The following is a 25,548-nucleotide window of genomic DNA, read 5'->3' on the forward strand; positions in this document are numbered from 1 at the left end:
AGTAACACATCTTATGTCGATAAATTTGTATGCCGAAATATAAATTGTTTACCGCATATTTTATGATCTGGGGCCCATTTCTCGAACGGTATTAGTCTAATTATTAGTGTGTTGCCATGGTAACCCATACAATTTGACAGTTCGTGGGCTAATAATATTAGTCTAATACCGTTCGAGAAATGGGCCCCTGATGGGACTGTTATACCTACCGAATTAAAACTGTTTATTTGTTTAAACGATTTTTTATTCTTACAATTATATGTACAGTTAACAATATCAAGTCTTATAAAAAAGGTCACACACCATAAATACGTACGAGTCAAAAGTTAAAACTATGCCTTATGGTATACGCTAAGCTAAAGTTTAATGATTTTTCGTGCCAGTCTTTATACGTCGACTGTTTAGTACTTGCTTATTTAAAACTAATTATTTATTAAATTTCACGCTTTTTTCTGGAATGCGAAGGCGCTAAGTTTCGACTGTTTAGGCGCACTAGTTATAGGGGTATCTGCACCATTCAATTCTTCGCCGAGTTTCCTCTTTTGGCCGCTTTCTGGAGTCCCATTGACGGCGCCGGTTTTACCTTGAAGAGTCTTGAAGGTCCTAATGCCAAGGCGACTAAGTTCTGATGGAGTCATCTCGGGATTTTGAGACTCTAAATTGGATTTGTTTCTTGAGAACCAGTCCACGAATGTTTCGCCGTTTTGAATGGTTGATGGCTGAAAATGTATGATTTAACGTTTAAATTACATCTCACCAGAGTCAAGTTCACAGATACGAGTGTCTGTTACCTCTTCACGCTTAAACAGCTGAACCGATTTAGTTGAAATTATAGAGATAGTTTGAGTCCCGGGGACATAGGGTAGTTTTTATCCCAAAAGTCATCCTTTAAGGGGGTGAAAAGGGGGGTGGAAGTTTGTACGGGGAATCAATAAAAAGCAGATTGGATCAAAAATAAGCTACCCAAATTACTAACACCACGTGGACGAAGTCGCGGCCAAAAGCTAGTATAACATGAAAATAAGCTGGATATATGCATATAGTTGGTCAAACCAATTTGTCAGTAAATAAGAACCAAAAAAACTATACTCATCCTTTTCTTTTGGGTGCTAGTACTAGTGTAAGACAAAGATAGTATGATTATCTCTGTCTATGTTTGAAATGAGACAGTCCTTTGACTATAGATATAGTTTAGGCCTACGGCCCATCAAACAAGAAAGAGTGGCAGTTTGAATCGGTAGTGTAGGACTTGGAAATAAGGTTTTTATTAAGTTTTAAAATCAAACGAAGTTCCCATTGAAAATTATTTAAATGAAGTAATTAGATCAAGCAAGGTCAGTTCTTAAGGTCAATAAGTTCTCATGTTTGTAAGAACGTATTTCATATGATCTACTTATTTTTTCAAAAATGATGTCCTACCGTGGCTTAAAGAACATGAATCTAAACTAGCTATAATAGGGATGATGACACATGTTGAATTTTATAACAAAATCTAGTACAATAGATAGCAAACGAGCAATTTATCACAATAATGTGGATATTAAAATAAAATATTGAAAAATTACAAAAATACAGGACCTGAAAGTTTCAAAATTTAAGTTTTTTTTTAACTTCAAAAACGATAAAAGTAAGGGTACTATTCGATTCCTTACATTTCATCCAAAAAAATATTGTATAGCAACTATATACATAAACGCAATATTTCACCGACAAAAACGCAATTTTCTTGTTTTACTACAAGATGGGCTCCCAGAGACCTTGACGTCACGGCCTCTGGCCGTTTTGTATAGGGCGTTTCGCGAGTGAAGTGCGACTGTCGGCCTTTCACTACAATTTCTGACTTTTGTGTTACTTTAATGCAATGGGTCCCATATAGACATTTGATCCTAAAAACAAACCCGATCGATTGATACCATAAATGAAAATTAGTCATGTAGCCTATAGTACTTACGTCAGTATTTTCCGATGGTTCGGTTGAGTGCACCTCCACCAGCGTTCTCTCGGTCAAGCTGAGCGGACTCGGGACGTTTTTAGTGGCTTCTTGTTGCTTTTTGAACGGATTCCTGACTCCCGCCGGCGATGATTTAATCGGCTAAGAAAAAACAACGGGTTGCACTCAGGGAGTGCCGGCAGAAGTGAAAACTCGATCACTATTGCAAAATGTCTGCAGCACTATGTATAATTGAGGTTAACGCCATCTAGCGTTATTTCGTCGCATTACTTGAAACCCCTAAGCACATCACTCTTTGAGTTAATTTAATACCAGTTAGAGGGAAACTCACTAGATGGCATTTATATCAATAAAGAAAATCTCAATGACATTGAAGTAACAGTTTTTCGATCAGTCACGTAACGTGTCCGTCTTACGTCTTACGGTCACGTGACACCTGTTAAAAATGTTTCCCCATCACAAAAAGTGCACAACGCCGCTAAAGAAGTTTTCACTTCAATAATTTTGAGGTAAGTGTTCGTCACAGATCAAGTTAGGGTACAATTCCATGTGGAGGGCATATATCCGCCATATGCAGCAGATGTATGAATCCCGCCGGGCTTGATCCTATACCCTCTTTGATCCCAAAACTCAAAAGCCATTATTATAAAGGATAAATGGCAACAAATATTTTTAAACAAGGTTCAAATTCAAAAGAAATGCTTTTGGGATCCAGGACGTGAGAATCAAGATGACTTGAATCAGAATGTAGTGATAATGCTGAAATGGCCATTGGCTCCCTCATTTTTGGAGGATTCTAAGTAATTGGTCACGATTCTGTGATGAACATAGTAGAGGAGTATTGTGTAGTATCATGAACGAATGACGATTAAAATCTAAAGCAACTAGAAGGTTTAACCATGGTTAACTATCTCTTCATCAGTAGCAAGTAAATACACTACTTTGATACATACCACAGGTTTGATAGGTGCAACTGTTTCCCCTTTCCTCTCCTTCGCTTTCTGCGGTATAATGAGGAGGTAATGAAGAGTACTCAGGTACGATGTTAGTAAAAGCGAACTCGTCCTGTTTCTATCACATAGGACCGCTCACAAGTCGATGTTGCAGCATCTGAGGGACTACCGTAAAAACCGAAATTCGCAAATTGCAGGGATCTTTCCCTTTTAGTCCAATGAAGGTGTAATTAGAATGACAGAGATAGCAGGGGGGTGTCACTCCGCAGTTTAGGTACATTTGGCCGGCGCGCCCATCGGACAGGCCTATGGCAGTGGGCTGCCGCTCCTGCGCACGATAGTCGTGTCACGCGGCGCTCGCGCAAAATTGAAAATACACAATGGCTTCGAAACTTACTTCCGTGAGATTCAGGCATACTATCTCCGGATAAAATATGTATGTTTACATAATCAACGTTTGTAATTCCTACATATTTATCTTAAAAATAATAAAAGTGGGTATAGGTATAAAAACTTGTCAAGTGATAACCCCGTGCCGACACTCACAGCTCGGTCATAAAACTGCGGCGCGCAAAGGAGATTCACGGTTCGTGCGCGGTTATAAGTTTCAATTTTGCTTGCAGGCGGCGATATAGGTGTAATTTTATACCTAATCTGACTTTTGTGAAGGAGTGAATTTTCTGTACGGTAGTACTAGAGTTAGACCAAGAAAAGTCTGCAGCGATTTTGATAGCCCACGCAGTGCAAGTGTTATTTATACGTCATAATTTCATAGAAGTTTGACGTTTAAAATGACACGTGTACTGCGTGGGCTATCAAATCCGCTGCAGACTTTTCTTGGTCTGACTCTATTAGTTATTCTGTGGAGATAGTCTAAATACTTGTTAGAAGCAATATGTTGGCTCGTAGATTTGCAAGCTGCAGTAAAGAAGTGAATGTAACCCTTTTTAAGGCCTGCTGCCAACCTTTTTCTTCGTGCAATCTATGGGTTAATTATACGCTGAAAACAGTCAATGCCTTCCAAATACAGTATAATAATTTAATAATGCATTCAGGATGCTGATGGGATTGCCTCGGTGGTGCAGCGCGTCGGGCATGTTTGCAGAAGCCCACACTGATGACTTCTAGTTGAATGACTAAGTGCCAGTTGCACCGTCCGCACTTGACAGGCTGATCATTGTCACCCGGCGCGCCGCGGCGGTTTACTATGAAACTTTCCATACAAACAGTTTGGTGCAACCGACCATAAATCACGCTTTTATCTGACACTAGCGTTCACAAAATGTATGATGGTTTTCGTTTCAGTTGCCTGGCTACAGCACTCAGTTTAAAAACGGAACATTAGAAAAGTTCGCTTACCCCAACGGTAGCGAATGGAAGAAAATGATCAAGGAAGGAGTGTTCCCACCTCCCGATGAAGCTGAATTGGTGAACCCTTAGAAATAAACCTTATTTACATAGCCATAGGGCTGAAAATAAGGAAAACAATCAACTGTCGGCATCTCTTTTTTTTACATACTCAACATTATATTGAGAAATTTATATTTATCTAGTAACACATCTTATGTCGATAAATTTGTATGCCGAAATATAAATTGTTTACCGCATATTTTATGATCTGGGGCCCATTTCTCGAACGGTATTAGTCTAATTATTAGTGTGTTGCCATGGTAACCCATACAATTTGACAGTTAGTCTAATACCGTTCGAGAAATGGGCCCCTGATGGGACTGTTATACCTACCGAATTAAAACTGTTTATTTGTTTAAACGATTTTTTATTCTTACAATTATATATTTACAGTTAACAATATCAAGTCTTATAAAAAGGTCACAAACCATAAATACGTACGAGTCAAAAGTTAAAACTATGCCTTATGGTATACGCTAAGCTAAAGTTTAATGATTTTTCGTGCCAGTCTTTATACGTTGACTGTTTAGTACTTGCTTATTTAAAATTAATTATTATTTATTAACATTCACGCTTTTTTCTGGAAGGCAAAGGCGCTAAGTTTCGACTGTTTGGGCGCACTAGTTATAGGGGTATCTGCACCATTCAATTCTTCGCCGAGTTTCCTCTTCTGCCCGCTTTCAGGCGTCCCATTGACGGCGCCGGTTTTACCTTGAAGAGTCTTGAAGGTCCTAATGCCAAGGCGACTAAGTTCTGATGGAGTCATCTCGGGATTTTGAGACTCTAAATTGGATTTGTTTCTTGAGAACCAGTCTACGAATGTTTCGCCGTCTTGAATTGTTGATGGCTGAAAATGTATGATTTAACGTTTAAATTACATCTTACCAGAGTCAAGTTCACAGAAACAAGTGTCTGTTACCTCTTCACGCTTAAACAGCTGAACCGATTTAGTTGAAATTATAGAGATAGTTTGAGTCCCGGGGACATAGGGTAGTTTTTATCCCAAAAGTCATCCTTTAAGGGGGTGAAAAGGGGGGTGGAAGTTTGTACGGGGAATCAATAAAAAGCAGATTGGATCAAAAATAAGCTACCCAAATTACTAACACCACGTGGACGAAGTCGCGGCCAAAAGCTAGTATAACATGAAAATAAGCTGGATATATGCATATAGTTGGTCAAACCAATTTGTCAGTAAATAAGAACCAAAAAAACTATACTCATCCTTTTCTTTTGGGTGCTAGTACTAGTGTAAGACAAAGATAGTATGATTATCTCTATGTTTGAAATGAGACAGTCCTTTGACTATAGATATAGTGTAGGCCTACGGCCCATCAAACAAGAAAGAGTGGCAGTTTGAATCGGTAGTGTAGGACTTGGAAATAAGGTTTTTATTAAGTTTTAAAATCAAACGAAGTTCCCATTGAAAATTATTTAAATGAAGTAATTAGATCAAGCAAGGTCAGTTCTTAAGGTCAATAAGTTCTCATGTTTGTAAGAACGTATTTCATATGATCTACTTATTTTTTTATTCAAAAATGATGTCCTACCGTGGCTTAAAGAACATGAATCTAAACTAGCTATAATAGGGATGATGACACATGTTGAATTTTATAACAAAATCTAGTACAATAGATAGCAAACGAGCAATTTATCACAATAATGTGGATATTAAAATAAAATATTGAAAAATTACAAAAATACAGGACCTGTAAGTTTCAAAATTTAAGTTTTTTTTAACTTCAAAAACGATAAAAGTAAGGGTACTATTCGATTCCTTACATTTCATCCAAAAAAATATTGTATAGCAACTATATACATAAACGCAATATTTCACCGACAAAAACGCAATTTTCTTGTTTTGTCCATACTACAAGATGGGCTCCCAGAGACCTTGACGTCACGGCCTCTGGCCGTTTTGTATAGGTCGTTTCGCGAGTGAAGTGCGACTGTCGGCCTTTGACTACAATTTCTGACTTTTGTGTTACTTTAATGCAATGTGTCCCATATAGACATTTGATCCTAAAAACAAACCCGATCGATTGATACCAGGGATGTTGCGAACATCCGCATCCGCATCCGCAACCGCGGAACATCCGCATTATTTTCAACATCCGCATCTGCATCCGCATCCGCATAAAATCGATGCGGAGCTTATGCGGATGCGGATGTCGAACAAGTCGGTACAGGAACGTCTTAGCGGCGGCGTAAGTGCTAGGTAATTTCGTCATTACCTATAACGAAATCGTCTAGATCCAGAAAAGTCGGCGAAGTTACTGTTTATTAAATATAACGCACCTATATTCTTGCTCAAATACTAAACGTTTGGTTTTTTTTAATAAAAAAAATGCTAAAAATGTAATATTTGACGTTTTTCTAAGTACCTAATCTTGACATCCGCATCCGCATCCGCGGATGTGAGCCTTTAAAAATCCGCATCCGCATCCGCATCCGCGGATGTCAAAAAATCTGCATCCGCAACATCCCTGAATACCATAAATGAAAATTAGTCATGTAGCCTATAGTACTTACGTCAGTATTTTCCGATGGTTCGGTTGAGTGCACCTCCACCAGCGTTCTTTCGGTCAAGCTGAGCGGACTCTGCACGTTTCTAGTGGCTTCTTGTTGCTTTTTGAACGGATTCCTGACTCCCGCCGGCGATGATTTAATCGGCTAAGAAAAAACAACGGGTTGCACTCAGGGAGTGCCGGCAGAAGTGAAAACTCGATCACTATTGCAAAATGTCTGCAGCACTATGTATAATTGAGGTTAACGCCATCTAGCGTTATTTCGTCGCATTACTTGAAACCCCTAAGCACATCACTGTTAGTACTCGAGTTAATTTAATACCAGTTATAGTTCGTTTTTTTAGCATTAGAAAGAACTTTCAAGAAGGTAAGCGATCTAAACATGTCTTTTAACTCGTGAGTTCCAGTGCAGTTCAAGTGCACAGCGCCGCTAAAGAAGTTTTCACTTCAATAATTTTGAGGTATGTGTTCGTCACAGATCAAGTTAAGGTACAATTCCATGTGGAGGGCATATATCCGCCATATGCAGCAGATGTATGAATCCCGCCGGGCTTGATCCTATACCCTCTTTGATCCCAAAACTCAAAAGCCATTATTATAAAGGATAAATGGCATCAAATATTTTTAAACAAGGTTCAAATTCAAAAGAAATGCTTTTGGGATCCAGGACGTGAGAATCAAGATGACTTGAATCAGAATGTAGTGATAATGCTGAAATGGCCATTGGCTCCATCATTTTTGGAGGATTCTAATTAGTCACGATTCTGTGATGAACATAGTAGAGGAGTATTGTGTAGTATCATGAACGAATGACAATTAAAATCTAAAGCAACTAGAAGGTTTAACCATGGTTAACTATCTCTTCATCAGTAGCAAGTAAATACACTACTTTGATACATACCACAGGTTTGATAGGTGCAACTGTTTCCCCTTTCCTCTCCTTCGCTTTCTGCGGTATAATGAGGCTCGCATTCAGATCCTGTTCCGAATTGGTGACGTCATACGTTTCTTGAGTATCCAATTCATTAAAATGTTTTTGCGCTACATTCATCTTATCTGCGTCTCGCTCCCACGTTTCTGCTAAGTTCGTTAGTTTGTCGGCTAAATGAACTCGGCCGAGTCGAGAGGCGTATTTGGCAGCGAAAGGTACTAGGCGATCGTCTTTTAGTAGCTCCATTAGTTCTAATGCACGTTGTTCTATTTCACTTCGGCAGGCGAGCTGTAAAATATGATAAATATGATTAAGTGCATTTAAGACGGTAATAATATATTTGTCTAAAAGCATATTATCTATGTAGCAGGTAATGTTTGAAACCGATTTACTCGTATCGCTCGCACTCCAAATACCTATAAGTCGTATCTCATGCTATCTCTTTATTCAGCTTTTGGTATAGCTAATGTAGCTATAAAACTAGGCAGCAAATGCTCACCAAGCTGAATCAAGAGCGAAGCGTATTACGTGGCACATGAAATACGTTAGCATGTTACTGAACTGCGAATTTATATAACACTTCCACAGTATAAAATCTGCTTGACATAATTTGTTTTAGCTGACATTTCAAATCAAGAACAAAATATACCCCTTTATATTGACGACCGGTCTGGCCTAGTGGGTTGTGACCCTGCCTATGAAGCCGATGGTCCTGGGTTCGAATCCCGGTAAGGGCATTTATTTGTGTGATTGATAAACACAGATATTTGTTCCTGAGTCATGGCTGTTTTATATGTATATAAGTATGTATTTATCTATATACGTATGTATATCGTCGCCTATAGTACCCATAGTAAAAGCTTTGCTTAGTTTGGGGCTAAGTCGATCTGTGAAAGATTATCACCAAATATTTAATTTATACAGGCCACTTTTTTGTGTAGGTACTCACCGCAAATAGCTTAAGAGCAGCTTCCCTAGCCGTCTTTATGTTAACGTCGGCGCTTGTATGCGCCCACCTCACGAGTTGCTCTTCACACTGCCCTTTCTCGGTGTCCAACTCGCATAGCGGGATCTAAAATAATGTATTGAAGTACAGTAAATGTCGGTAGGTGAACATGAGCAGTGAAGAGTGATATTTAATACTATAATGTTTACTCTATGATTATCAGTTATAACTGTCGATTCTGGGTAGGTGACCGCACCAAACAATGTCATTGAATGATACGGTGACCGCATTAGGGGACCTACGCAGTCATCTAGTCATTCCACCCAGACATTCTTAAGCAGATGTGTAAATAAACCTTATTTTGATCCTTTGAAAGAGTTGATATTTCATGTTAACTTGCTACCGGCTTGTTTGCAAAATTGTTTATACCTGAATCGCTAACTCCGTAACAATAGGCTTGGGTATCGTCGGGGGAAACGACGTGCCTCTGCACAGGATAGCGCGAACCGTTTGAGAGGGCTCACTGATCTATAAAACAGAAAAATAATCTAATTATGAATTTATTTTGTTTAAATAAGAACACAAGCGTAAAGATCGGTTTTCCTAGGATAGCGGTGCCGTCATATAGCGGCCGTCTCCATACTAAATAATACGGCTAAATATGGATGTCGTAGTATTTGTATGGAGACGGCCGCTATATGACGGCACCGCTATCGGAGGAAACCAAAGCTTTACTGGCGAATAACTCGATCACAAACGAACATTATTTCAACACATTCAATTTATTTCACTGATCGCAACCAAAGTAGGTGTTCATTGCAATATTTCATAGTTGCTCCTCTAAAATGCGTGTTAGCATCACAGATACGTCATTCGCATTCAGTCAGTTAGTTGTACTGGGCACTTTCTGCAAGTCGACAACCATTGTGACTATTTTGCGTGAAAAACGAGGTAGCTCTACTCTAGCCACCTAAGCTCCTCCATGAAACCTAGCAGTGTCTAGGTTGCTAACTGCCTCCTTCAGTGTGCACGGAGTCCCTAGGTATTGGTTCCTGTATACTTCTACCTGTTTACAGTGTAGGAGAATATGTTTTTCATCTCAGCAGCTCGAACAACGGTACTTTGCTACTTAAAAACAGTGAGCAAAATCGCATTTTGCTCACTGAGTGAGACAAAATGAGCAAAATGCGGTTTTGCTCACTGTTTTTAAGTAGCAAAGTACCCTTGTTCGAGCTGCTGAGGTGAAAACTTAATTGTTGGTATATCTTAAAAAAAGCGGCCAAGTGCGAGTCGGACTCGCCCATGAAGGGTTCCGTATTTAGGCGATTTATGACGTATTAAAAAAAAACTACTTACTAGATCTCGTTCAAACCAATTTTCGGTGGAAGTTTACATGGTAATGTACATCATATATTTTTTTTAGTTTTATCATTCTCTTATTTTAGAAGTTACGGGGGGGGGGGACACACATTTTACCACTTTGGAAGTGTCTCTCGCGCAAACTATTCAGTTTAGAAAAAAATGATATTAGAAACCTCAATATCATTTTTGAAGACCTATCCATAGATACCCCACACGTATGGGTTTGATGAAAAAAAAATTTTGAGTTTCAGTTCGAAGTATGGGGAACCCCAAAAATTTATTGTTTTTTTTCAATTTTTGTGTGAAAATCTTAATGCGGTTCACAGAATACATCTACTTACCAAGTTTCAACAGTATAGTTCTTATAGTTTCGGAGAAAAGTGGCTGTGACATACGGACGGACAGACAGACGGACAGACAGACGGACAGACAGACAGACATGACGAATCTATAAGGGTTCCGTTTTTTGCCATTTGGCTACGGAACCCTAAAAACATGAGTGAATAGGTAAGTGATGAAGAAGGAATACATTTTCCGGGTTCTCTAATATGTTCTCACTGCTGAGGTGAAAAGTTTTGTGAACTACACGAGATCAAAGTTATTTACTTCTCGTGCGCTTTTGAGTCCCTTACTCGCTCGTGAATCTAGTATAGAATCTTTCGCTTGCACGGGACTCAAAATAAGCACTCGAAGAAATATCAAACTTTGATCTCTTGTTGTACAAATAACTATTGCTGTTTCCTCTTCTTCCATGCACGCTCTACACATGGGGCTGTCTGTTTTACCCATATTATGTAGGTGTTTGTTTGTTGTGTTATGCCCTGTAATGAATCCATTCGCATTTATCACTAAAGTCAACTTTGTGAAATGCTTACTTATTTTCCATTAAAGCCAACTTTGTGAAATGCTTACTTATTTTCCACTAAAGCCAACTTTGTGAAATACTTATTTTCCACTAAAGTCAACTTTGTGAAATACTTACGGATACAACGAACCACGAGTCCGAAGCTCCCCTAGAATGCGTGTTAGTATCGCAGATGGGCATCCACACGCCGCTCGAGATGTCATACAGCCTCAATATTCCAGTATTGTCGTACGCACACGGTGACCCCGCGTCTGTGGTGCCGATCCATGCTAGTTTGGCACTTGGGGTTAGAGGAACAGGGACTGTTTTGCTGCGGATTTGGCGACCTGGAACAAAACATGTCATACAAATTTAAGACAAATGTTACAAATTTCTAGAAAGTATTGTTGCAGCATTCCACGGATTTGTCTACCATTGTTCCGTACAAACGCGGATTTTCGGAAGATTTGTAGGCATCAGGATCTTTTCTGTGACAAAGTATCAAATAATTGCTAAGACAAATAAGCATCGCCTAAACAGGCTGAATAATACATTCTGACACCAATAACAACACAAACGCGAATCTATAAATATGTCAAGTGCGACTTTAAGTAGCGAGTCGCGCGCGACTCCGTATGTCATGCTAGTTGGTCTGGTTGAATCCAGTGTTTTAATACCGTCAATTCTATTCTTAGCTAGCGTTATTGTGAAATGACGAATCTCCAATCGTGATCGATTCACAGCTATATGTCGAAAAAAGTATACATATAGTAATGTTTTTCTCAAAAATGGACGGCAAAGTCGACGTTGCCGGTTAAAAAATAGGTCGCGAAGTGCGTAGTTTATGGTCATTCAAAAAATTAAAAAGTTAAAAACATTGCAGTCTCGATTTCGGGACTGCAATGTCGCATACAAATTCCATTATTTAACGAGTTCCAAACTTTTTAAAACTTTAAATGGCCATATCAAATGAAGGCATAGGTCCCTTAAACAGCCAAACAGATGATCAACACTTATTATTATAAAGCCTATAACAGACTATCGCACCGCACCGCGACCTTGGAGCGTCGCACCCATAAGTGAGAAGTGAGAGCGAGAAACAGATATCTCTTTCTCCCTCTCACTTATGGGTGAAACAGATATCTCTTTCTCGCTCTCACTTATGGGTGCGACGCTCCAAGGTCGCGGTGCGGTGCGATAGTCTGTTACAGGCTTAATGTTGGTACCGCGACTATTTAGGTGTCTCAAATAGGTTGGCGTCAGTGAAAGCATATAACTGGAAACCGCCTTTGGGAACATTACCGTTCAAATTCTCGGGCCCAATTAGCACACATACACAATTACGCCTACATTTAAATAAGACGATACGTTTACAGAGCCTGTCTCTATTACACTAACGTACACAGCTAAGTGTAGATGAAATGCATATAATGTCAATAACTACCAATCAGCGACATTAATCCGCTAATAACCTTCTTGCTGTACGTACTGGCCGCTGAGAGTTCGCGGTTCATATTTGATTAGAATATGACTTGGACAGGGATAGGTTTATGCCATACATTGAAGAACCAGTCAAATAATTCACGTATAATAATTTAATGCAGATTAAAACATAACTAGTTAAAATGTTGTTATGAAATTAAATGACAGACTAACTCAACATAATTAAATATTCATTGTTGTATAAATGTATTCCGCTATAATAAGTATTTTGTATATTTTATTATCAATCTGTATGGCAGTGTGAAGTCACGTTCAGAGCCCGTACCATGAGTCACTGACAGAGTCAAAACTGACATTTACGCTATCGAGAACGTAATTTACTTTCTATACATCTCGTTTGCACTAATATGCGACTACGAGCGAGATGTATAGAAAGTAAATTACGTTCTCGACGGCGTTTATGTCAGTGCCAAACTGATGGTAGCCGTACTGGTATAGTCTGTCCGTTTTTCTAAGATCAAGTACGCCATAGTAAATGTATGGTGAACTTGATCTTAGAAATCGGACAGGCTATACAGCCTGCAAAATTTACATGGGTACACGAATCGGGTCAAAAACATTTGAACAGGCGGAGTCACAATAAATCCCCACTTTCAGTTCCAATGGAAATATTTTATTATGTATATAGCCGGTCAAGCAAGTTTGTCAGTAGAAAAAGGCGCAAAATTTTGTATGGGACCATAACCGTTCGCGCGCTTACATTTTCTAAATTTGCCGCTCTTTTCTACTGACGGAAATGGCTTGAGAGATAACCTACATATATGTGACAGTAGAGAGTGGATTCAAATGATCAAGATTTTCAGATAATGTGTGTATTTGTTAAATTAACTCAGTGAAAGCGTGATAGAAAAAAATGTATCTACATATAGGAGACCGGGTATGATTATCTCATGGGTTATCTCATGAATAGAACATAATATTCTAGATATCTTGCCAGGCATCCACTCAATTTCATGTCTCTCTAATTGGACAGCTTTTTTCCATAGTTCTCTGCGAATAGCATCTTGTGGGAATCTGAATGGAAAGTAATATAAAATGACAATACCAAATTTGATTATTAATTTGAAATAACTAGGTAGTTTTTTTATAGTTCCATCTCATGAAATAAAAAAGGAAAATACAAATCTGTAAGAAGGAATTTATTACTACATTTATAATTATATAGAAAACACCTGAAACCAAACATAAGTTAATAAATTAGTCTACTTCATTTGGCATAAAACCATCCCTATTATCCTCGCAATTTAAAAAGTCGTATGTTGTTATGAAAGTCGTATGCAGTTATTAAGTTTTAGCTTAGCACGATAGTATTGAAAAAATGTCGTCATGTTTATTCCAAATTTTACTGAAGTTATCTGTTTACTACAAGTGAAAAGTGATTCCACTGTCCTTGATATGAACTAAAATAACTTCTGCACCACTTCACGACACATGAAAACATTTTTAATTACAAAAAAACGTAGTTTTTAGGGTTCCGTAGCCAAATGGCAAAAAACGGAACCCTTATAGATTCGTCATGTCTGTCTGTCTGTCTGTCCGTCTGTCCGTCTGTCCGTCTGTCTGTCCGTCCGTATGTCACAGCCACTTTTCTCCGAAACTATAAGAACTATACTGTTGAACCTTGGTAAGTAGATGTATTCTGTGAACCGCATTAAGATTTTCACACAAAAATGAAAAAAAAACAATAAATTTTTAGGGTTCCCCATACTTCGAACTGAAACTCAAAAAAAATTTTTTCATCAAACCCATACGTGTGGGGTATCTATGGATAGGTCTTCAAAAATGATATTGAGGTTTCTAATATCATTTTTTTCTAAACTGAATAGTTTGCGCGAGAGACACTTCCAAAGTGGTAAAATGTGTGTCCCCCCCCCTGTAACTTCTAAAATAAGAGAATGATGAAACTAAAAAAAATATATGATGTACATTACCATGTAAACTTCCACCGAAAATTGGTTTGAACGAGATCTAGTAAGTAGTTTTTTTTAATACGTCATAAATCGCCTAAATACGGAACCCTTCATGGGCGAGTCCGACTCGCACTTGGCCGCTTTTTATAAACTAATTTAGCCATCCGTCACTGACTGTCATCTCGGCCGAACTGAAGTTGCCAATCGAACACTCTGTAAGCACCGCCTACAATCGAATACTTTACGTTGGGTCATAATTGAGCGGACAGAATACTTCCATGGTTTATATGCGTTCACTGGTTGGCGTATTTTAAGCAGAAAAATACACTTCTTTTTTTTTAAAGGCGGCAAGCAAATTTTTTTAATGGTTGTATTTTTTTCTGTGAAAATTAGAACGTTGCTTCTGTAAGTTCTGTAAAATATTTCTATTTCTTGCACCATTTTTGAGAAAAGCACTATATATGACTCGGCTGGAAGGCTACTTGCTGGCTTCGGATTCAATTAAACGGACTCCCAAGGTCGTCCGTTTAAAACGAATCCTCAGCCTGCAAGTAGCTACTTCCGAACCTCGACAATAATGTACTATTAATGTATTACCATTCATAGCCACGATGTCCATGGCGAGATGCTGGTCGGTGACCCCCGGGTCGGTGGCGTGGTACACGGAGAACACGGTCGTGTTAAACGCCGCGAGCGACACCACGGGGCCAGACAGCGATATAACCTGTAAAAATTTGTTGCTGGCTTCTAATCAAACTGATTTTGACTGAAATTCTTCACTACACCTTATAAAACAAAGTCCCCGCCGCGTCCGTCTATTTGTGTGTATGTTCGCGATAAACTCGAAATGTCATTTTACTAGTGATTTTTGTTTACAAAGTTAGCAAGTTCCATAGAATATATGATACTTTGAACGGATTTGCGGATTTCATCTATCCATAGAGTGATTCTTGAGGAAGGTTTAGGTGTATAATTTGTTAATGTTTTATGTAACCCGTGCGAAGCCACATTAAATGCAAATAATAATTTGACGCTTATCAATTCTGATCAAGGCTCCATGCTCCGTGCCATAAGTCAAGCAGATCACCGACGTAGCAAACAGTGCAATTATTGAGAAAAGAGGCAAAGTAGGTACTAGACGATGAATGAACTCAATTAAACATTAAGGTTCTTAGCAGGTATGTTGCGGATGCAGATTTTTTGAAATCCGCGGATGAGGATGCGGATATTTTAAGGCTCACACCCGCGGATGCGGATGCGGATGTCAAGATTAGGTACATAGAAAACGTCAAATATTACATTTTTAGTATTTTTAATTTAAAAAAAAAGTTTAGTATTTTTTATAAAAAAAAAAAGTTTAGTATTTGAGCAAGAATATAGGTGCGTTATATTTAATAAACAGTAACTAGGCCGACTTTTCTGGATCTAGACGATTTCGTTATAGGTAATGACGAAATTACCTAGCACTTACGCCGCCGCTAAGACGTTCCTGTACCCACTTGTTCGACATCCGCATCCGCATAAGCTCCGCATCGATTTTATGCGGATGCGGATGCAGATGCGGATGTTGAAAATAATGCGGAAGTTCCGCGGTTGCGGATGCGGATGTTCGCAACATCCCTGGTTCTTAGTATTCTCATAAACCCCCGGAACTTAGCTGTTTCTGACATTTTAAGGGCTGGGACTCGAGGGGTTAAACAACTAGTCAATATACTGACCTGTCTCTGAGTGCCCATTGGCGTGAACAGCCTCAATAACCTCGCGTTAGTCGCACACGCGACGACGTCGCTGCCCGCCGTCACGCACATGATCTCTTCCGTATCGGGCATTGATACGCTCCACTCCTTGCTGCTGCCGACCAGCGATATGCAAACTATTTTGCTGAAATGAAATGAAATGTATTTATTTGTCAGAATATGGTACATTGATGTGATCTTAAATTAGAATTAATGCAAGTTCCATCATATTCTACCGCGAAGACGGTGTACAAATATTTTTACTTATATCTATGTCTTACATCTATATCTTTGGTTTATTTACACAATATATTAAAATAACTAGGTACAATCAAACAGGTAAACTATGAAGCTAATCAATTTGATCCAGAAACTCTTTTACACTATAAAAACAATGCTTAAGTAGGTAAGAATCTAAATAATGTTTGAACAATGTAATTGGTTTGTTTTTTAGATCATCAGGTAACTTGTTATATACTTTTATTGCCATAAAGTAAACATTTTTTTGAAATAATACCAAGTTGGATTTTGGCAGAGTTAACTTGTGCTTCCATCTGGAATTTGAACCATAGGCCTCCTCTCTGGTTTTAAAGAAATGAGGGTGCTGTTTTACTAATAGACAACACTCCTTAATATATGTACATGGTAATGGTAATATTCTTAATTTAATAAACAATGGCTTACATGGTTCTAGGTATGAAAGGGATAGATATTTTGTTTAAAGATTAGTTATTGCTACACATCGGTAACTCGTGGCACTTAAAAGATTAGTGATGCGCACACATCGGTAACTCGGCACTTAGGTAGCACTTGACAGTTTCTAACAGACTAGTGACGTGACAATGTTCTTCCTATACGAGTCGAGAAAAAGAAACCACTAAAAAAAGGCATTAATTAAACTAATCTTTTAAGTGCTACCTAAATGCCACGAGTTACCGATGTGTAGTTATTGCATGGTTTATCTATAATAATCAACATTACAGAGGTGGCCAAAATAGCCACAGGTGCCGCAAGACGGGCGAGGATCTGGTAGGCCCAGACGGAGATGGCGGGACGACCTGGACGCATATCTCAACGATTGGCCAGTAGTGGGACACTGCGTAGGCTTATAATAATAATAATAGTCAGTGATAATAGATCGATCGCAACGCCGGGCCGTGCTCGTTGACATCACCATCCCCCATGATGAGAATCTCGTGAGAGCCGAGAAGGACAAGTCCAGTAAGTACCTAGACTTGGCTCACGAGATAACCGCCATGTGGGATGTTGATTCGGCGATCATTGTTCCTATAGTCGTGTCAGTGAACGGTCTCATAGCGAAGTCTCGACCAACACCTAGAGAGACTCTCGCTGGGTGGTTGGATCAAGGGTCAGATGCAGAAGGCGGTAATTTTGGACACGGCGCGTATAGTACGTCGGTTCCTCACTCTGCGGCCCTGACCACCGGCAGCTTGGGCCCTGCCCCGCTGCCGGCGGCACCCTAGGTTAGGTTCTTTATAATGTGTTTATATATTTTTGTGTAATGTTTTGTAAGTGTTTTTATATTTTACTTTTATACTCACATTGTAAAACCCTAACCTAAGACCCTAATTGAATAAAAGTATAATAATCAACATTAAATTCCACTGTACATGTCTTATTCACCATAGGAGTTGGCATTACACACAATCCCGAAGTTCCGATAAGTTCAATATAAAGGATTTGATAGAAAATCATCTTTTTGAAAATTGCACGCAGAACTCTGGCAACAACATTTTTTTTTAATACCATCAGTATTTCGTTCCAATAAATAAAATTACTAACTACAATAGCAACTAATGCATCATAGCACTTCAGCTCGCCGGTGAAGTTTTAATTGCACCATTAAATCATTATTTGCATAAATGAGATTTGTCACAGCAATGACATAAAAGGAAATTAGTTATAGAAATACCCATTAGTAAGAAAAATAGGTCCTCATCTTCGCAAATCATTCATAACAATGAACTTCGAGATGAATGCATTGTGTTTCCCATCGTATGTATTCTTAAGGAAAATAACAAAATTAAGGAAAGTAAAAATATAAGAAACGTCAACCTAGCTAGGCCGGGAAAACGCTAGGTTGAAGTTCCCTTATACATATTTTTTCACAAGTACTAGTAATTTAACTCTTTCATTATGTTATTTTCCTTAACAATACAAGAAATGGGAAACACTATGCATTTATCTCAAAATATAAGGGAACAAACCTAAAATAATATTAAAAAAACAAGTGAAAATATTGAGACAAAAACAAAGTCTAATTCAACTTAGGAATGCATTATATAATTTTTATATACTTAAGTTTTATTTACCTTAATTAAAATGATATAATATATGGGATGGGCCATTATCTATGAAAAGGGACCTTATTGTCGATGGCGCTTACGCCGCACAGCGTCGCGCGGCATTGTATTTATATCGGAGCATCGTTAATACTGGCGTAAGCGCCATCGACAATAACGTCCCTTTTCATAGATAACGTCATATATAATTTAATATTGATTGTAATTGTTTGTAAGTTACCTAGGCGTTTCACAGGCCAACACCAGCACGCTCGCAGACAGGCTGGCCATGGTGTGGTTCAGGTAGGTGTTGAGATTGATCCCGTGGTGAAGGTTGGTGTCGTGGAACTTACCTAGGCGTTTCACAGGCCAACACCAGCACGCTCGCAGACAGGCTGGCGATGGTGTGGTTCAGGTAGTTGTTGAGATTGATCCCGTGGTGAAGGTTGGTGTCGTGGAACTTACCTAGGCGTTTCACAGGCCAACACCAGCACGCTCACAGACAGGCTGGCGATGGTGTGGTTCAGGTAGTTGTTGAGATTGATCCCGTGGTGAATGTTGGTGTCGTGGAACTTACCTAGGCGTTTCACAGGCCAACACCAGCATGCTCGCGGACAGGCTGGCCATGGTGTGGTTCAGGTAGTTGTTGAGATTGATCCCATCGTGAAGGTTGGTGTCGTGGAACTTACCTAGGCGTTTCACAAGCCAACACCAGCACGCTCGCAGACAGGCTGGCGATGGTGTGGTTCAGGTAGTTGTTGAGATTGATCCCGTGGTGAAGGTTGGTGTCGTGGAACTTACCTAGGCGTTTCACAGGCCAACACCAGCACGCTCGCAGACAGGCTGGCGATGGTGTGGTTCAGGTAGTTGTTGAGATTGATCCCGTGGTGAAGGTTGGTGTCGTGGAACTTACCTAGGCGTTTCACAGGCCAACACCAGCACGCTCGCAGACAGGCTGGCGATGGTGTGGTTCAGGTAGTTGTTGAGATTGATTCCGTGGTGAAGGTTGGTGTCGTGGAACTTACCTAGGCGTTTCACAGGCCAACACCAGCACGCTCGCAGACAGGCTGGCGATGGTGTGGTTCAGGTAGTTGTTGAGATTGATCCCGTGGTGAAGGTTGGTGTCGTGGAACTTACCTAGGCGTTTCACAGGCCAACACCAGCACGCTCGCAGACAGGCTGGCGATGGTGTGGTTCAGGTAGTTGTTGAGATTGATCCCGTGGTGAATGTTGGTGTCGTGGAACTTACCTAGGCGTTTCACAGGCCAACACCAGCATGCTCGCGGACAGGCTGGCCATGGTGTGGTTCAGGTAGTTGTTGAGATTGATCCCGTGGTGAATGTTGGTGTCGTGGAACTTACCTAGGCGTTTCACAGGCCAACACCAGCACGCTCGCAGACAGGCTGGCCATGGTGTGGTTCAGGTAGTTGTTGAGATTGATCCCGTGGTGAAAGTTGGTGTCGTGGAACTTACCTAGGCGTTTCACAGGCCAACACCAGCACGCTCGCAGACAGGCTGGCCATGGTGTGGTTCAGGTAGTTGTTGAGATTGATCCCGTGGTGAAGGTTGGTGTCGTGGAACTTACCTAGGCGTTTCGCAGGCCAACACCAGCACGCTAGCAGACAGGCTGGCCATGGTGTGGTTCAGGTAGTTGTTGAGATTGATCCCGTGGTGGAGGTTGGTGTCGTGGAACTCCACGTCGATGGTCGACTCGCCGTTTTCCAGCGTGTGGCACCGGACTATGCCGATGTCGTTCCAGCACATGTATCTGGAATGGTTTTACATACATCATTATACAGTCAAAAGAAACGACTAACTGAATATTGAATCTACACATTTTAATTAGACAAATCTACTTAACGATTGGCGACTTGCGTGATACAATGTCTACTTCACTATCACTACATAGTATAAAACAAAGTCGCTTCCCGCTGTCTGTCTGTCCTTATGTATGCTTAGATCTTTAAAACGACGCAACGGATTTTGATGCGGTTTTTTTAATAGATAGAGTGATTCAAGAGGAAGGTTCATGTATAATTTGTTAACCCGTGCGAAGCCGAGGCGGGTCGCTAGTTAAACATAAAAAGTGGGCTGTTGTAGACATGAGTGAACGCAGTGGATTGACCTTGTATCTGAAAACACGTTCCGCAATCAATACGGACCAACTTAGGAGGAAGATATTAACAGTTCTTGTATGTAGGCAAATCTGCAAACGTATTATTCGCTAGAGTTATACGTTTTCGTTCGTTTTAAGGTTATTACGGCAACAAAAATATGTAGTCTCCACGATTTTGATCAAACTATACTCCATGATTCAGACATACTGCCATGCAAAGTGTCATTTCCTTTAACAATACTTGCTGACTCGACAAGAAAACGAGGTAAAAACGCTAATAATTCACCCACCTATGCTCCAAGTGTCCGGGGGTCGCAGAAGGCTGGAGCGGCGCCTGCGGCGGCACCGTGGTCGCCGCCGGCTCGTCCCGCGTCACGGGTCTCGACTCGCCTTCGTCTCTCACCGTCCCCAACCCTAGCGTTTCATTCTTGAGCTTCTCTAACGATATCGCGTTGTCATCGTCACCGTTGTAGTATCTTACTAGGTGAGTAGTAGATATTAACAGTTCTCGTACCTGTGCTCCAAGTGTCCGGGGGTCGCAGAAGGCTGGAGCGGCGCCTGCGGCGGCACCGTGGTCGCCGCCGGCTCGTCCCGCGACACGGGTCTCGACTCGTCTTCGTCTCTCACTGTCCCCAACCCTAGCGTTTCATTCTTGAGCTTCTCTAGTGATATAGCGTTGTCATCGTCACCGTTGTAGTATCTTACTAGGTGAGTAGTAGATATGAACAGTTCTCGTACCTGTGCTCCAAGTGTTCGGGGGTTGCAGAAGGCTGGAACGGCGCCTGCGGCGGCACCGTGGTCGCCGCCGGCTCGTGCCGCGACACGGGTCTCGACTCGTCTTCGTCTCTCACGATCCCCAACCCTAGCGTTTCATTCTTGAGCTTCTCTAGCGATATCGCGTTGTCATCGTCACCGTTGTAGTATCTTACTAGGTGAGTAGTAGATATTAACAGTTCTCGTACCTGTGCTCCAAGTGTCCGGGGGTCGCAGAAGGCTGGAGCGGCGCCTGCGGCGGCACCGTGGTCGCCGCCGGCTCGTGCCGCGACACGGGTCTCGACTCGCCTTCGTCTCTCACCGTCGCCAACCCTAGCGTTTCATTCTTGAGCTTCTCTAGTGATATCGCGTTGTCATCATCGTCACTGTTGTAGTTTTCGATCAAGTTGTCTAAGTCATTGTCTGAAATAATTAATATTAAAACGTGGAGTTATCAGGACAACAAGTACATTTGCTAGAAAACCTTATCCCTGTAAAATGTGTAGGTAAGCAATAAGCATGGTGTGGCATGGTATTGATAATGATAAGTGTATTTCTGATATGGAATATATTCAGCTTAAATGCATATATAGGCATGTCAATCGTCAATGCCTATTGTTATTGTTAGATCTGTTGATAATAAATAGTTGTAATTAAATTGGTCTCAAGTATTATAAGTATAAACTTGTTTATTCTCTGATAGTTTTGCTCAATTTGATGATTCGTGAATTTAATATATAAATAGTTTATAAACCTACCATCATCAGCTCTCTCCACCATTTCAACATCGTCAGGCGCATCAGTATCAGCCTTGCTGTCCTTGCCATAGCAATTCATCAGTGCACCCAGTTGTCCGGACACATCGCAATACGCCAACACACCATTTCCTGAGAGAAAAATTGTTTAGATACATACAATACAGGATACAGGCAGAGACTTATTATTGGTCTAAGAAAAAAATCGTATTTCAGGTTCTACTACTGCTGAGTTAGATGGCGCTCCGGCTCCATACATTATGAGGTACATTAAGACAGATGTGATAATGAACGTACTAATTGTACGCCGTAAGTCGTGGGCAGACGCATATATGTACATTCAGCATAACTGTTAGCTTACCACCCCTGTTTACAAATATGTATGGAATGTATGTCTACTAAGAGCATAATAAATATAAGTTTTATATACCTTTAGGGTTCCACGCCATAGCCGTAACATTATGTGATGTGGGATGCTCAATGACGCCCATGCAAGTGCCGGACTGCACTTCCCACACTGCTATCTGCCCAGCTATGGTGCTTGCGGCCAAATATTGACCACATGGTGAAAAACGGCACTGGGATATTGCACATTTTATCTAAAATATACAATTGCAACTTCAAATCGTAGAAAAAATCTGGCTAAGTCTAGCTTAAGTGTCCTTGATAAACAATCTTTTATTGGAAATATGTATTCCAGTGATCCAAAGTATACTTTGTGCACAAAGTCCATTGAATTGTAGGAGGCCCTACCTGCCCCCACACCTCTTCCAAAAAATGCATCAGACTTTGTGCACAGACTGTAGATATTTAAAGCCCCGTCTCCATATCGCGCGGCAAGCTATCGCGAGCCAAAAGTTCGATGGTTTGCCGTGCGATATGGAGACGGGGCTTAAGGTTTCATTGTTTTTGTGCAAGTTCCAATATTTACCAGTTACATAACAATTGATTGCAAAATGAAAGACTACATTTAACACTATCCTTGTGCCGCCCAATGTACATTTAGGATGTACACTCAGTTTCCATGGAATGTCAACCTTCATTAATAACAAAGTAGGTAGCATTTCATTTGTCTCTTAAAATTTTCGAACAAATGAAATTCAACCCAATTGAAAATACAACAAGGCTCAAACTTCCTTGGCTATCATTTTGTATGGTGGGCAGCACGAGGCTATATAAAAGTTAGTCAAATAGCACTAACTGAGCTGTGTGTGAATGTCATCCGTTGCCCCCAAGTCTCATACTCCAATAAGGTCACTTCTCTGTTGTTGGGGTAAGCCAGGTACCTGCCCTCAGATGGCTCAAAATCCATGCGACCTGCAATATTTTGTGTGATGTTAACTTATTACTGATACTCTACAATATTTAACCTTCAACTGTTTACATATCTTAAAGATCTTTACAATTAGTAAAGAGCACCTGCCTGTTTGATTTTATTCACTGAATAAGATGCATTAACCCTTAAATGCATGGTGTACGATGCAGCGTACACAACATAAACATCAAATTTTATGAATAATTAGACAAATTCTATTTGTTCCTGTATATTATTTCAATAGTTAATCTAATAAGTTTTCTGAATTTTTAATTAAATTTGCGCAATATTTTAATTTATAAAAATTACATTTGTTTTAAGACGAAATGTGGGAAAACCTGGAAAAATTGGAAGATGATGATTTTTAGTGTGTGATTTAGGGCTGATTTTTCAGGGTTTGTAATTATTTTATATTTAAAAACTTTATCATAGGAATATCACAAATAGTGTACCTTTCTGATGGCAGTAAGATTTTTCCTATATATCTTACTAATAGTTATATATTTACATAAATATGATTTAGCCTATGCAACTTCTAACACTGATTTTGCAGCGAAAATCGATATTATATTTTTTTTACTATTTTTCCTAGAACCAGCAAAGAATTATATGATACATATATTAATTTCGGGCAAAAAGAAAAAAATCATGCATTTAAGGGTTAAAATGATAAGCAAGGTGTAAAACAACTTTTATGAGTTGCCTGGGAAACCCTACATAATGATGGTACTTGATATGGTTTACTTTCCTAATTATGCTTTAATATTTAGACATTAACTACTTACACACAACTTTAGCAGAATAAAATGTATTAATTTTAGGAACACAAGCTATTTCTTTGACCATTTTCTGTGTGTCAATGTCCCATATCCTCAACATGCCGTCCCCACAGGATGTGGCCGAATATTTCATTTGTGGACACAGCGCTATACTGAGGACTGGGCCTTTGTGTTCAGACATCACAAATAAAGGAGCGCCTCCCTCTGGACTGCATATTTTTGCTTCCATGTTTTCTGATGTACAGCCCAAAGCCTAAAAGTAACAAAATATTTACGGTAGCAGTTAGTCCTTCCGGAGACTATTATATTCTTGGTAGTAATCACAATAAACTTGTAGTGCAAGTTGCAACTCACCTCAATTTTAGTGCTTGTCATAATTTGTGTGACCGATGCAGTAAATCTAGTAACGATACCGTCTTTGTCGAAAGCTGGGAATGTGTAAGCTTGTACAGCATGATTGTCAGTAGCCACATACAGCCTCTTGTCTTTAAAACACACGGCTGTCGCGTTTTCGCCAACGCAATGGGAATTGGGATCGTCGTCTTCAATGTCAACCCATATTCGAACATCTCCGTCATTGCCGCAAGTAACTATATGCCTGGAACATAAATATATTTGTTTATAACTCTTATATAGAGTATATAATAGAAACATAATAAATAGAATTAAAAACTTACTGTCCGTCTTCAGTGTAGCAAACATCCGTGTGACCCTCTGCATGAGCATATCTAAGGGGTCTACTATCTATTTTCATTTTAACTAAATTAATATTATGTGATATTAATCCGTAATGAAAAACTATTTTAATTTAACTTGCATAAAATAGTCAAAATAAATGAACGAACAACCTCAAAACAAATCAACTGAACTGAATTTGACTTTGACGTTTCATTTGGCGGGAACATATTTTATTCAGTCTGTTCGAGTAACTGATAAAAGCGTTGCAATCATTTCGAAATTACATGAATATACTTGGTCAACCAGATATTTACAGTATAAAAACGCGGCAAATTTGAAAAATGTAGGCGCAAGGGGATATCGTGCGAAAATGACAAGTCTGTGATCGTCCCATAATGGTCCCATAGAAAATTTGAATTTCGCGCCTTTTTTTACTGACAAGATTTGGTTGACCAGCTATAGAACGTATGCTTTTCCATGTACTGGGGTGCTACCGCGAAAATCAAAATTCTCAAATTGCGAGGATCTTTCTCTTTTACTCCAAAGAAGACGTAGTTAGAGAGACAGAGAGAGATGCTTGCAATTTGCGAACATCGATTTTCGCGGTTTTAGCCCTGCGGCGTTTCCCGCTCTACTCTCAAGTTCATTCATCTGCTCGTTCATATTCATTCATTCAGTGTCATGTCATGTCACTCACACAGTGTTGCCAGATCGTACCTTTTAGTACGGTTTTACGTACTATTTTTGGACCTTGTGTACCTTTTTTGTACGCAGCGTA

General features: G+C 39.8%; 2 protein-coding genes across 2 annotated transcripts; both read right to left on the minus strand.

Moving 5' to 3' along the window:
* Positions 1 to 402: 402 nt before the first annotated feature.
* LOC134647507 (uncharacterized) lies at positions 403 to 4,001 on the minus strand. Its single transcript, XM_063501858.1, has 4 exons — positions 3,922 to 4,001; positions 2,905 to 3,022; positions 1,952 to 2,092; positions 403 to 719 (listed from the first exon to the last, which is right to left on the minus strand). Exons 1-4 carry the CDS (start codon positions 3,999 to 4,001, stop codon positions 441 to 443), a joined length of 618 nt encoding a protein of 205 aa, XP_063357928.1. The 3' UTR covers positions 403 to 440.
* An 872-nt stretch (positions 4,002 to 4,873) lies between these two features.
* On the minus strand, positions 4,874 to 24,871 carry LOC134663218 (WD repeat and HMG-box DNA-binding protein 1). The gene is made up of 16 exons (XM_063519605.1): positions 24,770 to 24,871; positions 24,447 to 24,690; positions 24,099 to 24,345; positions 23,200 to 23,315; positions 22,429 to 22,597; positions 22,002 to 22,130; positions 21,453 to 21,666; positions 19,960 to 20,142; positions 16,054 to 16,216; positions 14,933 to 15,059; positions 11,061 to 11,269; positions 9,146 to 9,244; positions 8,720 to 8,842; positions 7,741 to 8,058; positions 6,844 to 6,984; positions 4,874 to 5,161 (listed from the first exon to the last, which is right to left on the minus strand). The coding sequence occupies exons 1-16, from the start codon at positions 24,844 to 24,846 to the stop codon at positions 4,883 to 4,885; spliced, it is 2,838 nt and encodes a 945-aa protein (XP_063375675.1). The 5' UTR covers positions 24,847 to 24,871; the 3' UTR covers positions 4,874 to 4,882.
* Between the last annotated feature and the right edge of the window lie 677 nt (positions 24,872 to 25,548).

The sequence above is a fragment of the Cydia amplana genome, chromosome 4 (assembly GCF_948474715.1).
Source record: "Cydia amplana chromosome 4, ilCydAmpl1.1, whole genome shotgun sequence".
Classification (NCBI taxonomy): Eukaryota; Metazoa; Arthropoda; class Insecta; order Lepidoptera; family Tortricidae; genus Cydia; species Cydia amplana.

Coding starts and splice junctions, on each gene's coding strand:
- LOC134647507 (XM_063501858.1), bottom strand. CDS start 4,001: ATGCCCGACGCGCTGCACCACCGAGGCAATCCCATCAGCATCCTGAAT. Junction 3,023..3,921: donor TATTATACTGTATTTGGAAG/GCATTGACTGTT, acceptor CCTATGTGATAG/AAACAGGACGAGTTCGCTTT. Junction 2,093..2,904: donor TTGCACCTATCAAACCTGTG/GTATGTATCAAA, acceptor GTTTTTTCTTAG/CCGATTAAATCATCGCCGGC.
- LOC134663218 (XM_063519605.1), bottom strand. CDS start 24,846: ATGAAAATAGATAGTAGACCCCTTAGATATGCTCATGCAGAGGGTCAC. Junction 16,217..19,959: donor TTGGCCTGCGAAACGCCTAG/GTAAGTTCCACG, acceptor ATTTCATTTCAG/CAAAATAGTTTGCATATCGC. Junction 8,843..9,145: donor TTACGGAGTTAGCGATTCAG/GTATAAACAATT, acceptor ACATTATTTTAG/ATCCCGCTATGCGAGTTGGA.